This window comes from Podarcis liolepis, assembly GCF_965112155.1.
Source record: "Podarcis liolepis genome assembly, chromosome: 4".
NCBI lineage: Eukaryota > Metazoa > Chordata > Lepidosauria > Squamata > Lacertidae > Podarcis > Podarcis liolepis.
In genome coordinates, this window is record NC_139558.1 from 46767264 (window position 1) to 46782706 (window position 15443).

At 38.4% G+C, this 15443-nt stretch overlaps 1 protein-coding gene across 21 annotated transcripts in view; it reads right to left on the bottom strand.

Annotated features, from left to right (window-relative positions):
• DMD (dystrophin) overlaps window positions 1-15443 on the bottom strand; it is a 1010042-nt gene that overhangs the window by 634158 nt on the left and 360441 nt on the right. For 13 of the 21 annotated variants that reach the window (XM_083498288.1, XM_083498282.1, XM_083498285.1 and 10 more), the window contains exons 8-9: window positions 4134-4312; window positions 1914-2048 (exon numbers count right to left, since the gene is read on the bottom strand). In XM_083498288.1, coding sequence (XP_083354414.1) covers window positions 1914-2048; window positions 4134-4312 — 314 coding nt within the window. The remainder of the gene's footprint in view (window positions 1-1913; window positions 2049-4133; window positions 4313-15443) is intronic. The other 8 variants (XM_083498284.1, XM_083498278.1, XM_083498289.1 and 5 more) reach the window with 1 other exon arrangement.

Here is a 15443-nt window from a genome sequence, read left to right on the forward strand (position 1 = left end):
ACAGATATTATTATATTTTCTGGAAGTTTTCTGCAAATCCAATTTTATGTGTTGAAATTAGCTTTCATTTGACTCTGAAACCCCCCAGAAAGTGTTAACAGTTAACCACCAAAAGGTAGAACCTTCAGCATGAGGCCAATTTCTCTTAACTGAGATGCTGATGTGCCATTCAGTTACCTTGATTTATTCCATCCCCTGAAATTGGGCTTTTTTTTTTTTTTAAACCCCTGTGGTTGATGATTTTCCTTGGTAGTGAGCAAAGATCAATTGTCCATTTCAATTAGTTTTAGTCTATGAGGCTTATTCTTAAAGGACTATTCAGGTGAACTGGAAGATGCTACATGTTAAGTGAATTTTACATCAAGTGGTAATTATTCTTCTTTTTAAAAAAGGAGATTAGAATAATTTCAATCTACTAAATTTCTGAGTACAGAAAACTGGTGACACTCCTAAGGAAAGATTGTGTTTGGTGTTGTTGTTTTTTACCTTGACTAGGTAGGTTCATATCCCACCCACAGGGTGGGCCAGTCAACTAAACACAATGAATCATGCTTTCTTTTCGTGATAGGACAAGGTGCCTAGCAATAAGGAGGAATGGTTAGAGAAGGCAAGTAGTGAATAGAGGTAGATGTGAGTTACTAGAAATATATGAGATTTACTCTTTGTGCACAATGATGATACCATTATCTGATCATGGATTGATAACTTTTGTGCGCTGCACAAGGCCTGTATACCGCTGACAGTTAAACAAATGTTTAAAGTAATGGTAGGAGAATCTGACAAATGGATCAAATAAAGCTTACTCCTCTACATTTCATGTAGCAGTTCAAAAGGCAGTAACATCACAGCTTAATGTGTTTTAGTGCTTTAAGTTGTGTGAGCAGGGAGACAGGAACATCCCCTGGTACAAGGCTTCCCCTCCTGATTTGGGGCGATTCTTCTAAAACACAGGCTATGCTATTCATAGGGATCTCAGACTGTAACCCCCCACCCCCAGCAAGGCTTTTTAGGAGGTGCAGGGCTGCAGGGTGAAAGAGAAACATCTATGTCCATGGGAAAATATGGAGTCCCCTGTAAATTTTGTAATCGTTTTCTGAATGACCTACCCCCATGCCATATTGCATATGACACTCCTGTCCATTTAAAATGAGGGTCCACAATGTGCAATTGTTTTGTGGTTTAGCTTCCCCCTCCCTGCCTCCTGCACGGGGCACTTGACAATTGCTGAGGGTCTTGGCCAACCGATTAATTCCTTTTCTGTCTGTTGCAACAATGCACTGTGCAATATGACTTTTAATTGCATTTCCACTGCTTCTTTAATTATTTATAGGTTGTATTTTATTGTATTACTATTTGAATTTCCACAGAATTCACATTGCAATATGATAAAATACAACAAAAGGAACAAAAGAAGCAATAAATATATAATTAAATATCAAGATGAATATTTAATCTGCCATCTTCAACCAGTGATCCATAGATGTGCTGCTGACCACCTGAACGAAGCTTGTGAAACACATTCTTGGGAACCCCTGGCATAGAGGAATGTTATTGGAGAACAAAGTTAAACCTTCATTGAGTGTCCTGCCATTCCACATGTATGATTATAAGTAGCTTATGGTGTTAACTGAAATTCTAAAACCAAATGTAATAATAATGATGATGGTGATAATTTTATTCTTTTTTTTTGTTCCTGCCTAATGCACAAAGATAGGTGTGGTTTTGCAAAGAAAAGTAATATATACAGCAGAAAAGGACTGATGGATATAAAAAACACACCTTTAAAAAATGTACTGCTGGAAATGAAAATGGGCACAACCAAAAATTTAAAAAACCCCAAAGTGCATATATTTTCCACAGCAAGCACAGGCATATTAGAATAATATTCACAACAAACAGTAATGTTGACAGACCTGTGGAGGGAACACCTTCCCTTTTGGGTCAGGGGACATGACATAAGCAGCTTGTGTGTACGCATAGCTTTTGAAGCGAGGTTTAGGTGGAGGTGAAGGGGTGCGCACATGACCCTGTGCTACACTGACTTTGATCTAAGGAGAAGAAATTAGGAAGAAAAGCAGACACACACACGGATGAGTATGCTTAATAGAAAGGACAGAACGTATACTTTCAGGGGGAAAGGCCGGCAGTTTAATTCTATCTTGCAGAAAACAGTGCTGCCATAAAGAGTAAAAAAACCCCACTATGTGGAATTTAGTGAGCTGCTTTCATTAATATGACATCCTTTCATGGCAAGTAAAAAGACTCCTTGAAGTGCCAGATAATTATTCCTGGCATGACACCCCAAATCAGTAAAGGGCCTTTATAATTCAGCACACTCAGAAAGCAAAGTAGCAAGGACTCATAGTACATTCTGAATAAATGTGCTCAGCAGTCAGCAAATGGCCATCTGATCAACAAATCTAAAAATGCTAGTGTCCCAGAAATAAGAGAGTTAATTAATAATTAGAATTTCTGTTCACTTCGAGAAATATAACTATCAGGCTAGCCTCTCATGGGAATGCAGTTGCCACAGTGTGCCCGCTTAAGTAAAGAAACAAATAGTTTGAGAATTTCCATACACATCTAAATTTGAGTTACGATAAGACCTTTTTTTTTTTTTTACAAGGAACTGGCACCACAAGTAAACAACCCCTTTCAGTGGAAGAAATTCAAGCAACTGTAACTCTGTTTTACACCATGAGATACAGCTACAGGAATGCATAACCAAAGGAGAGATACAGAGGTTTTTCACTTCATCGTGACAGCTCTATATAACCTAACCCTAAGGAGGGGGAAATCACTTGTAAAATCATTTTTGTTCTAGTCAAAGAGCTTGGAAGGCCCATGGATGTGTGGGGAGAAGGAACCAGGGTGTGGGGAATGCCTGGAAAACTAAGAGCAAGAATTGGTCTCTAGTACCTTCAAAGTAACTCTGGTAGTTCACAACTGAAAGTGTTATACTGCCTGGGAAAGTTGATGTCAGTAAGTCACTATTTTGCCTCATGTCCCAAAGCTAGACAAATAAAATTAGAGATGGAGAGGCATCAATAAGGCTCTAGAAGCAGCTCATCCTAATGTGAGGCCAATCGTTTCAACCATTAGCTATATAATAATCATAAGAGCATACAAAGTCTGATTACCAAGCGTGGAATTAGAACACTGGATGGGCTGGATGTCTAATTAAAGGCCAAGGTAATATTATCTCATTGGTGGATGAATTTCTATGCTCTCAACGACATTTCTGACTCAGAAAAGATGTTTCTTCCAGGTTATATGGGGTAATAAATGGTGTGTGTGTGTGTGTGTGTGTGTGTGTGTGTGTGTGCGTGTGCGCGCTTTATTTTCTACTTTCTGCTTATGAAATATTATAAGTAGGATAGTGTGGTATTAAAAACTATAAAAGATGCTGATCTGGGACACTGGATGTGGAAGCCCTCTGCAGCAGATCCAACAGAAAGCTTATTTGTGTATAAACTTATTAACTGTGCAACAGAGGTAGCTAAATCCAAACAGTATCCTGTACATATTGAGCAGTGACTAAGTGCATTGCTTTTGTAGAGAATCTACTGAGTAATAAAAATGTTCCCACTATTTATGCTTTTTCATACATACAGATGATTTAATGAAAGACTGAGAAAGCTGATGGACAGAGAAAAGCAGTTTAAAAGTGACACAGCCTTTTAAGTAAGCTACGTCTGCGACCCTTAGAGTGCTTGATTGGCAAAGCCTTACTAATTTCAAGACGTGCTTTGAATACAAGACACCAAAATGACACAAAATCTTACCTTGAATTACCTTGCTTCGAACAAGGAAGTGTTGCATGCTATTGGAGCCTGCTTTGCATCATGTAATGCACAAAAAGCGTAACTTTCTTCATTTCAAAAACAGTCTATTACTTCATGCATGGCAGTTAACAGTATAAACCATGCAAATAAAGTATACATAGAATGATATTCAATGTTAGTCATATTGAGAATTAACCACTTAAATCAATGGACATGTAAATTCTTCACTGTCTGCAGTGGGTCTACTCTGACAGTGACTTAGTTGGATCTTGCCCATAGTCTCTTTTTCACTAAATATATGACTTTATTGGCTATTAGAATTAGAATTAAAAACCCCAAAGAACTCACCTGTTGTGAAAAGCGCTGTTGATGTAACTGGACGTGCTCTTCTCTGATGTGCTTTGATTGCCGTGGCAATGTTTCCACTTCCTGGATGGCTTCAAGAGTAACTTGCTGGGGCAGGACTTGGAAAAGCGATGTCACGTACATCAAGATGGACTTCTTATCAGGATAAGGAGTTGCGACATCTGGAAAAGTGCATGAAACACAGGCAACATTAGATAGTTTGCAAGGCTTCACAGAAAGCAAACAGGCTAATGAGCAGTCAGTCCATTGTCCATTTAAGCCCACTGGGGACTAATTAAAGTACTACAATCAACTCCAAGCTTTAATATGAAACTCAAATGCAAATGAGGAAGAGCAAAAATGACTCTAGTGTCTTTCTAGTTTCTACAAGTTTTTTCTTGCTTATAAGCCTTCTTCCATTTAAATGCAGACATTGCACAGTTAGAATGAATGACCTTCATAAAGGCAGGCAAAATAAGCCATTAAAAAGCTGCATTATATGTAGATGTTACTGTTGCAAAAATACCAATAGGTTAATGACTGGAGTAGCTATACCAGGCCGATGGGAATGTAGCAGTGAACACTAAAGGAAGCAAATGCATTAAATTAAAAAAATAAAACTTGGATCTGCAGTGCCTAACTGCCTTTTCCAATGCAAACTACATGAATAGGGACATGGATTTCATCTGGTGGATTTCCCTCCAGAACAAAATGAATGAATAGGTAATTCCTATAGGATTTTCCTCTCTTTTTGTACTCATGGTGCCACTTTGAATATGAGTTTATGTGTAAAAAAAATTATGTGTAAAAAGCTATAGCTGTATGTACTCACATAGCTATATAGCTAAGAACATCAGCATTAATATGAAAGTTGTGATCAACCACTTCTATTTCTTTCCGCATTCCAAAGTAAACAAAATCGAGAAATGCAGATTAAGATGCAATTAAATGTAATTAAGACGTCTAAGAAAATCATATGAAGGAAGAAGAAGTCTTAAAGTTTTACTTTCCCCTCAGTTTTTATATGTGGTGGAATACAAATCAGTTAAGATTATACACGTCTAACATGAAATACTAGAGGAAACATTAAATGCTGTTTTCATGAATATAAAAAATATGGCTTTCTGAGGCTACAATCCTATATACACTGACATGGGAATAAGTTCAATTAAATTCAACAGGGCTTACTTCTGAGTTGAACTATGGAGAGTGGAGCTACTGTTCCAGAAAAGGCCTTGATTTAGCCCACCACTTCAAGTCACTAACAATTTGTAAAAATGTAAATTATGCAGCATTGCTTTCAAGTAATTCTTTTTGTTGCGGCCATTAAAATTTACCTCATGTACTCAGTGAAGTGAATCAAGATGTAAAGAGGCTGTTGTCTAAGAATTTATCATTAATCCCATAAGTGCTTAATACAAGCACTGGCAGAAAGCCAAGAACTATTAATAGCAATGAGGTTTTATTATAATAAATCTATCCCAGGTTTCCTAAGATCTGCAAGGTGCAATGACATTTGGTTCCCCCTCTGCTAAAGTTATCACTCTAGAAGAACAGACACTGCACATTAATTTCCCATGCATATTTTCAAACCAGATAAAGGTCATGTGTTTCAACATGCCTGGCTCTCTTATGTATCCTAGACACACTGCTCAGATACTAAAGCAAGAAAGGAAAGGAAGCAGATCAAAACAGCATACAGTGTGAGGAGACTGGTAGATGAAAATCAAATGAACTAATGCAGTCAGGCCTGAATCAGTGAATGGTCCAACAGGTTCTGAGCCTTCCCTCTCCTTTGACTATAAGTCTCTGTGCCTGCTGGATCTTTTCCAGGGTGGGTTGAAACATCCCTGCCTTCCCAAGTTATCCAAGAATGTCCAACCCACATCTGTTAGGAAAGAACATTAATTCCTAAAGGAAAACTAAAATACTGCATATAGGACACATATCACTGGGCTGGGCTGGGCTGGGCTGGGTCAGGGAGTGGGGTGGGCTTGCTGGCTGGCTGGCTATCACCCTTGACATTGGGAGGTTAACGTCTACTGGGAGGGATCCTGATGGTCACAGTGCATGCTTTCTGCTATTTGTATGCATTAGCGCCACTGAAATTTTTCAGTGGAATACAAAAATAATGAAGGCACTTCTAGATTTTAATGTACCCTAATTGTGAGATAGATTTTAAAAAGCTATGAAAGAGACTGTCAAACTGTTGCTTTCAAAACTAATTCTTATACTGGTTAATCAGGCCCAGTTAGATCTTATTAGCTAGATGCCTGTGACAACCTTGACATCCCTAAGGGATGCAAACAAAAATGCACTGCCTAAGCAACAAGATCTTGTTTTGAAGCATAATTCTAGTCAGGAGAATCATACAGGATTGTAATGTATCTGGCAGACAGGCAAGAAGGTGTATGGATTGAATAATGTCTCACATTCATCGACAAATATCATCCTTTGAAGAAGAGCCACTTACAGCTGGGTAAATTAATTTCAAGGCATTGGTACAGAATGTCTTTTTCACAACTGTGAATACATGTAATATAGGCTTTTTAACAGTCACTTGCCTAAGCCTCTAGGCAGGAAAATTTCTATCAACTGGAAGAGAGTTGATTCATTTTATTTCCTTTTAGACTATTGATGTGCCACAAATGACTTGGAGAGGTGTGAGCAGGCAGGCTGGTAGGTTTTTTGGACTTCATTACAATGCTGGTGCACGTGTAGCATCACGTAAGTTTGGTTTTGTGACTCATTAATACGTTCGTTAATGATATATTTCTTTTTGCAGTGATACAATATTATCCAAACTACATTAAGCAGATGGTGCAGAATGATCTCAAATACTTAGAAAGGATATTCAAATGACTGATGAAGTCTACTATGGATATATCCAGAGTACTGTTTTGTAAAATAATCTCAATGATATATTTATAATGGTGAATTATATTTCTATTCAAGAAAGATTTCAGAGTTATTGGTAATTGTTAATTGAAAACACCAGCTGATGACTGAAGTAACTGAAATACTAATAAGAATGTTTCAGCATGTTTTCAAAGTCACAAAGTAGCCCTTTCTTTCCATTGTTTATAATACTTTGTCCAATATACAGGAAAATTGAAAGATACAAAAATGCCATGATAAACAATGCAGCTTTGTATGCATTAATAACAGGAGGTATAAAATAAAAGCATCCAAAACCTGAACAAAATACTTATACAAAAATGGTTTGTATATATAATACAATATATACTGTTTTACTATATAAAAAAACTGTTCCTTCCTATCTACTTGTTATTCTGGTCCTAAGTATCATTACCAAGTGTGAAAGGCTTCTGATCAACTGAGCCTTCACTACAGTCAAGAGACTTCAGGCACAATTGACTGAGCACTGTACCATGGCACAACCTCCACTCATTTCAGTGAAATTCTCTGAAACAAAGGGAGATTGTGCAGCAGTGGTGCTTGACTTCCTTTGCTGCTTAAACAAGTGTAAATAGAAGGGCTAACTGGCTTGGATCATTAGTAATGAAGAGCTATTATTTAGCTGGGATCCTGATTTACTCAAAGTAATTTTAGATAGGTTTGTGAGCTATGTGAATGCGTTGGCTGATCACTGGACAAGTTTCCTAATGCAAGCAAAAAACCCAAATCCCAACATAAATTTCCAAGAGAGATCACAAACAGGTAATAGAGGCTCTGCTGGTAGAAGCACAGGAGCAGAAGAAAGGCATGGCGGGGATCATAAAAGCACCTTCACTTATATATTAAGTGAACAGCAACACAATTCACTGACTTGATGACAGATCAATGACAAAGAATCTGTGAGCTTCCTATTTGCAAACATCATACCAAAGAACTAAATAAAATAAAATCACCATGCTAAAAACACTCAGCAGCAGTTTCATTATTTCTGCTGTTTGTTCAAACCTATAGTCATGTGGCTGCCAGTAGCCAACTTCTGGAAAGATTGAGATAAAGTTGTACTTAAGAGATACCCCACCATTTAGTTGTGGGCAGAAGCTATCTCAAATGCTTATACAATAATAAAGTTTTTAAAAAGACCTAGACTGGTCCATAAAAGCATTAAATTTATGTTGTTATTAGTATTACCTTCTCTTTACCATAAGGTCTCCTGGCAGGTTACATTAAAAACAATATTAAAAACAGTTTAAAGCAACATAAAATCACAGAAATAAGGTGGGCCCTTAAAATATACATCTCAAGTGTCCAAGTCAAGGTAAAGAGGTGTACCTTCAGCATTCACTAGAAACAGTATAACGAAGATGCCAGAAAAGCCTTTGTGTGGAGGGAATGCCACAACTTAGGGGCTGTCACAAAGAATGCCTTTTTCTGGACAACAACACACACACAACTGAGTTTCTAAGGAATGTGATATAACCAAGAGAGACCCCTCTGCTGATATTAGTACCTAAGAAGGTCTGTGTCCATCTTTCATGTATTTGGGGCCCATCATTTAGAGCTATAAACACTAATGTGAGTATCTTGAATTGGTCCAATGGATGGACTGCCAACCAGTATACAGGGCCTTTGTGACATCTAAATGGAGCCCCAGCCAGTAATCTGGCTGCTGCATATTGGACCAATTGAAGTTTTCTACTCATCTTCACAGGCAGCCCCACAAATATAACACTCCATCAAAAACGGACTTGTGGATACACAGTGCTTTGGCTTTGTTATTTGGTGAGATCATCTTAGAAGCAGAACTTCTTCTCATTTATAGAACATTAAAGATATAATATTTTTATATCAATCCTAATGAATGTTTTATATAATACACTATAGCTCTACTGGGGCATTCTAATTTCTATCCGTGGAGGGAGTATGGCCCCTTCCCCTCCACCCCAACTTCCACCATTGAGCAGGAGGGTCAGAAGGGGGGTTGTAAGCAACTTTGGCTGAATGTAGTTACAGTTACGGTCTACTTTGTGATCAGGATTTGCAGATGTGAGGAGAACTGTAACTCTGTACAAATGAATGTACTTATAATCTACCTCCAGGCCTCCCCATTCAAAATGGGCATGACAGGCAAGAGGGGCATGATCAGTGCATGTGCTCTCTTCACAAACAGAACTTAAGAACACATAAACAGGGCTTCTTTATAAAGAAAACTTGTGAGTGTGCCAGTACTAGACTAGGGAAAAATGAGTTTTACTGCTTGTCAGATTGTAATGAAAACCGTCTGTGCTGAATTCAAACAAATTGTGCCAAATTAGCTAATAAAATGTGGTTTAAATGTATGGCAATGGGATGGATGTGAAAAGGATCAAAATAATATGAAAACAAGGCAATCTGCTTTCACATAAAGCTCCCTTATCAGAAGAAAAGCAAAACAATGTTCCACTATAATGAAAGCAAAACAAAATAAAACCAGGCCTCACACATTTATTGCCACATTCATGATGTATTTATGATCAGTGATGAATTTTATGCATCCATTAGACCTGCATCATTACTTTATTAATAACTTTGCTAAATAATAGTAAACCTTATGGCATTCAGTATGGACACCAGCTGAAGCATGTAAAAATAATTAAAAGTTCCTGAAGTTATACACTGACAGCATAATCCTATGCATGTCGACTTGGAAGTAAGTTCAGTACCACCTTTTCAAGTGTGGCTTATAGCGGTAATCCTGTGCATAATGCTTCGAAGTACTTTCAACTGAACTAAGTCGTAGTTCAGATGCAGTGCTGAATTGTAGTTTGTCGTTATGTGAATGAGCAGTCAAGGAGCCCAAGACCTGCACATGTGCTTCTAGCCATGTCCACTACGGTGCCCTTTCTCCTTTCCTGGTTTTGAAGCAAACCATGTGTTGTAATTTCTAAACACGGATTACAGGAGAAGTACAAAGAGTTGCTTGCTGGTTCAGAGGAAATTTTCCTCAAATCAGGAAAGGAGGGAAAGACTGTGGCACACAAGAATGCATGACTAAGCCATAGAACACCTAACCATTATTACACATTACCCCTGAACCGCACCAGTGAGACTTAATTCTTAGTCAACATGCTAAGTATGTATTAAAAATTGAACATGCCTTGGAAATCTCCTGTGAAGTACCTTCACCCAAAACTATAAAATGCAGTCTGGACTTACAGTATATGTGAGGAACTTCTGCTGTCATGCACATTGTGACAAGTCCCCATAGATCATTGCCTGTTTATACCTCAGCGAGAGATGGGAGATGCTCAGGGTGATAAGTCTGGCCAGCCCTTAAACTGAAATATTGAGTGAATCTGATTCCACCAGTTCATTCATGCCTAAATCCCAAAACCTGGCCTGAATTTAAAATGGAATTTTGAATAATGCAGTGATTCTGCTAATTGTAGCAAATTCTAGTGCCATCAAATGTATCTACATTAACAATACATGAAAGTCAAGGGAGAGTTAAAATTCTGGGAACAAAATGTAGTGGGCATCAGTGAGAATAACGGTACTTTTAACTAAAGTGTAAAAAATGGATAACTTGCAAATGACTGTATTTTTACCACCTGATTAATATGTAATAGAGGTCAAGAAAGAGGTAGTTGTTAATGTTAGCCCCTCTGTTATTTGAGATGCACAAAAATACCCCATGTGGCAGAATAAATCACAGGCATAAGGAACACTGCAGTAAGCTTGAATTTTGAGGTGGCTGCTCCACATCTGAACAACACTGACACTCACCTGCAGTACTACCGTGTAACATGCCTATGATAATGATAGGAAGGAAAGGCCTCAGGGGTGTTATGTGTGATCATTATTTACTAAGAACATTCAAAGAAGCTGTTTGTCAACTAAAATATTTTACAAGATGAAAGCCAAGAAGAATTGTGATACATTGCTACAGATCCTGAATAGGTAAATTAGATGAGATAGCTACAAAATAGGGTATAATCAATGACATACAGCATGACAGCATCTTTTCAATGTCAATTAATTAAAGTAGTTAATCAAGAGGATGACTCAAATTGCAAAAAAATTGGCATTTTCTACAGTTAATTACATGGACTATAGAGGAAGATGGGCTGGATAACAACATAATAGCTTTTGGAACAGATTGGCAGAAAGGATCTGCTGCCCTTCTGCTAAGTGAGCTAACGGAGAAAACACAAAAGTATTTGTTAAGGAGAAAGTGGCATAGCAATGCTCACAAAGCTGAGGAATTCCTACAGCAAATCTGTAAAGATTTTAGTCTAAAGTGAAATCAGCTGTTAAGAAGAACAAGTTAAAAGGTAACGAGAGAAATATAACACAAATTTTAAAAATGGTTTCCAGCATATTTTTACATGAAAGTTGAGATAATAAGGAATTGAAAGCAAACTTTAATTTTATTTTTATTTTTTAATTCTGGTGCTTTTTAAAGTAACCCAAAACAATGACCATTTGACAGTTTCAAAGATGCATGCTCTGATCCTGGTGATCTGTTCCAGGCACAGAAGTTGAAAAGGCACACTTAAATGCCAGAATCTCTTCTCCCTCTTTTTTTCAATTGGTGAAATCAATTAGAGGATGCTGTCTGCACAAGCTGGAAGTTTCCCAGAGTTGCGAATTTTAGGAGCAGACAGCCTTCCCCCAAGGGCCATGGCAGGACTACAGAGGGAGGGGAGGGAAGTTAGGGGGAGGCATTTCCTGCTCCCCATTGCCTGCTCCTATACCACTACCATCCCTGTGCATGCAGGTGTATAAAGGTAAGAGTAAGGATGTTGCTATGGAGGCTGGTGGAATGACCAGGTGGGCATATTAATTTCCAAAGCCTCTTGGACTGACTCAAGAAATAAACTTTTTTTGTGGGGGCTGGGGGATAAACAAATACATTCATTTCTGGGTATATCCAAGCTTGGAGTACATGCATCTCTTAAGTCACTGGGTTTAATTCACAGTAGTGGGATGGCAGAAGCTCTCTCCCATACCTGGGCAACTCCCTCAGCTACCACCCTGCCACCACTTAGCAAAAACTCTTCCAGTGACCAGACAGCACTGTTAAATGGGGTGGACTCAGCTGCATAAGTTGTTTCCCCCTGATATTTGTGACACTCTTCCCCCTCAGTCACCCAATAGCATAATCTAGCCCAGGGTCACCAATCCAGTGCCCCTGAAAGCTTACACTGATGCTACTGGGAAGGTCCAGCAGATTCTATGATTTCATTTTTTAAAAGAAGTTATGGGGGGAAATGTACAGGTAGCTTCTAAGTGATTTCTGTAAGTGTGCATGCACACGAAAGCTCATACCAATAACAAACTTAGTTGGTCTTTAAGGCGCTACTGGAAGGAATTTTTTTAGTCTGTAAAAAGAGTGATGTGGCCACCTTGTATATTTTTTCTGGTACTGAGGAATGCTCCTTGTTATGAGACAGCAACACCATGAGAGAGAGAGAAATTAGCATTCTGTTATCACAGGTGGTTGTCTCTCTAATTTGTCACACTTCCCATGGCGGCCATTTTGTGTTCTTCCAGCCAGTTTGTGGCTTGCACTCCCAGCACACACACACACATGTCTAAAATGGTTGGTGACCATTTGGTAGGATCATCTGACCCCAAGGAGGAGTTTTTAGTGGGCTGGAAGGGTTACCAGGGAAGAAGGATGTGAGAAAGTCACCTTGTGCCCTCTTGCACAAGATTTGGGCAAGTCTCTTGATTCAACCCAACATGCATGCCATTTTGCATGCCATTTGGATGCTGCTGCTCCATCCAAATACATGCACACAAACAAATTTAAGATATGAGCCTGATGATTTAAGTGCCTAAACATGGCTTTTATTATTCAACACACATTTAACAGTCTAATAGCCTTTCTCAAGGTCACATACAATAAATCAAAGAAAGAGCCTGAATTATATTTTCTTTTCTCTGCATTAAGTGCCATGCTTCAAACATCAGACCACATACTGGTAGGGTATTCAGCCGAGATAAAAGAGTTTATCTGCTAGGATTATTTGCCAGCTTTCCTTTCTCTTTTAATCAAACTGTCAAGTACAGTCAGACAGCATATTTGCAAACTACACCTGCCAAGGCTTTTAGATTGTCAACTATTTTATATGTACTTCATGTACTTTTCATGTGTTTTATGTCTGCTATCTTTTCTCCACTTTACTTGCCTATTCTTTTTTAAGGTCAATGGTAGGTATACAAATGTCACATTCCAATCTTTATTTCTGGGCTTGTCACATCAAACAGACCATTTCAACAATGCCCCTCATCTCTTTCCTAGTGTTTATCCAGAAGCTTTCCATTTCCCTTGCTTTGTACATGCCCTTCATAAGAAGGTCCCCTCAATAAAGCAGCTTCTGATGAAAACAACAACAACAACAACAACCAGGCCCTGGATAATTCAGGATTCTGGTTCTGGGCACTTTTAAGTATCATTAATTTCAAAGAGAATATTAAGCACTTGTCCATTGGATAGTTAATGAAAGCTATTAATTCTGACTAGGGTTATTGGTTTCTTCCCAGGATGGGTCTCCCCAGGTGGCTGATTTTGGAAGGACAGCAAACTGCAGGGTAATTTATTTTATTATTATATAGCATTTACTGCTCAGAGGAAGGATATGTGCTTGTTGGATTTTCTTGACTGTGTGCATTGGGCACTGGGATGCCTTTTGACACTCTGCCCCAGTCAGAAGAATGCCTTGGATTAGCCCTGTTGTTTCCTGTAACAAGAAATTCCTTACTCTCACCTCTTCCTTGTGAAGTAAATGCAGTGGCGGCTGGTAACATGTCAACTTGGGAAGACGGCCATTTTCAACCTTGCTGTTTTCATCACAATAGGACCTCTGAGGACTTATCTAGGAAAATGTGTCATTGCATATATGCAGAGTGCAACTGTCTTCTCCTTTCCTTCTATGGTTGGGGAAAGAGCTTCTGCAAGACTAATCATAATCAACCTCCATTCTGCCTGAAATTTGAGAAAGTATCTTCCAGGTTTGAGGAAGGATGTGGAATCATACCCAGATAGGCATAGAGTCCAAACTCTCTATTTTAGAAATTCACTGACAAATTCACAAAACAGCAAGGTGGAAATAATAGTGTTAGCCTTTCCCCTCCATTTGTATGCATTCAAGATATATCCCCTGCGAGGGGAGGGGGTTGTTGGCAGCAGATCCACACACCTTTTCTGCATAAAGAAACTAAGAGGCATGCCCTTCTTGAATTCATGATCTGGCTGCCACAAACATGGCTCCTGTTTTGCTCCCAAAAGAAGCACCGCAGGCTTCTCTAGAGGTATTTAATGCAAAATTAGCTGACAAATGTTATTATGTGTGGTTCAAGTTTCTGCCTAGGAGTTGCCCAGTCTTTTCTTACAAAAATTAATAATAATTGGGCGGTGATGAGGAGAAATATAGAATTTGACCACCTTTGAATTAACATCTTGTTCTAGAGGGCTTCCTCTCTAAGCTCTAAAATGGTCCTTAATTAATGCCCTCTTAATTATCTCAATGTTTACTCTGCATCTTTTAATCTCAATTAATCAAACAAACAAATACAATAAAAGGTTTTATATTGTTGTTTGTTTTCACATTTTAGTTTGGACCTAGAATTTCTCTGGCAGTTTGAAAAAAGATGGTGAATCCTTAAAATGCCCTTCCACTTGTTAAGTTTTCCTAATCGATTTTCTCTTGGGTAAAATAATTAAACGAATAGGTGATGTTTCCTCAAACAGCTCTGAAGCAAACAAAGCTGTGCATGAGCACCATGCATGATAGTGGCACATGTCAGTATATCATTGGTTTGTGTACACACCATATGATGAATAGGGAGGATTTTATTTTTTTAATTACGGTGGCTTTTAATTAGCCAGTGCAGGAAAGATCAATAGCACATCCACATCCAAATGCTTAGAGGAGCTTTGGAGGTTAAAGAACTGGTGACAAGGAATGCACTTTTCTCCAATACAGAAATTTAGGCCCCTATGGGGACAAAAGCTAGGATTGGTTGCCATACAGACAACTAACAGTATTGCAAAAAGAATAGGAGGCAAATGTTCAAATATGTTTCATTTAAATGCTTCTCTTATCATGTCAAGAAAGAATCAGCTGGTAAAGGTTTTGCCAATTAAGTGGTTGAAGCCAATTTTCTTACCATTTTAATAGCATTTAAACTGCTGAAAAAGAAGCTAGCCACATCAGATCTGCTAGCCTACAAACTAAAAGTTATTGCATTTTAGTATTATTAATCTGTATAGTTACAAATTATTTTGTACACTGGTATCTCGGGTTACATACGCTTTAGGTTACATACACTTCAGGTTACAGACTCCGCTAACCCAGAAATAGTACCTCGGGTTAAGAACTTTGCTTCAGGATGAGAGCAGAAATCGTG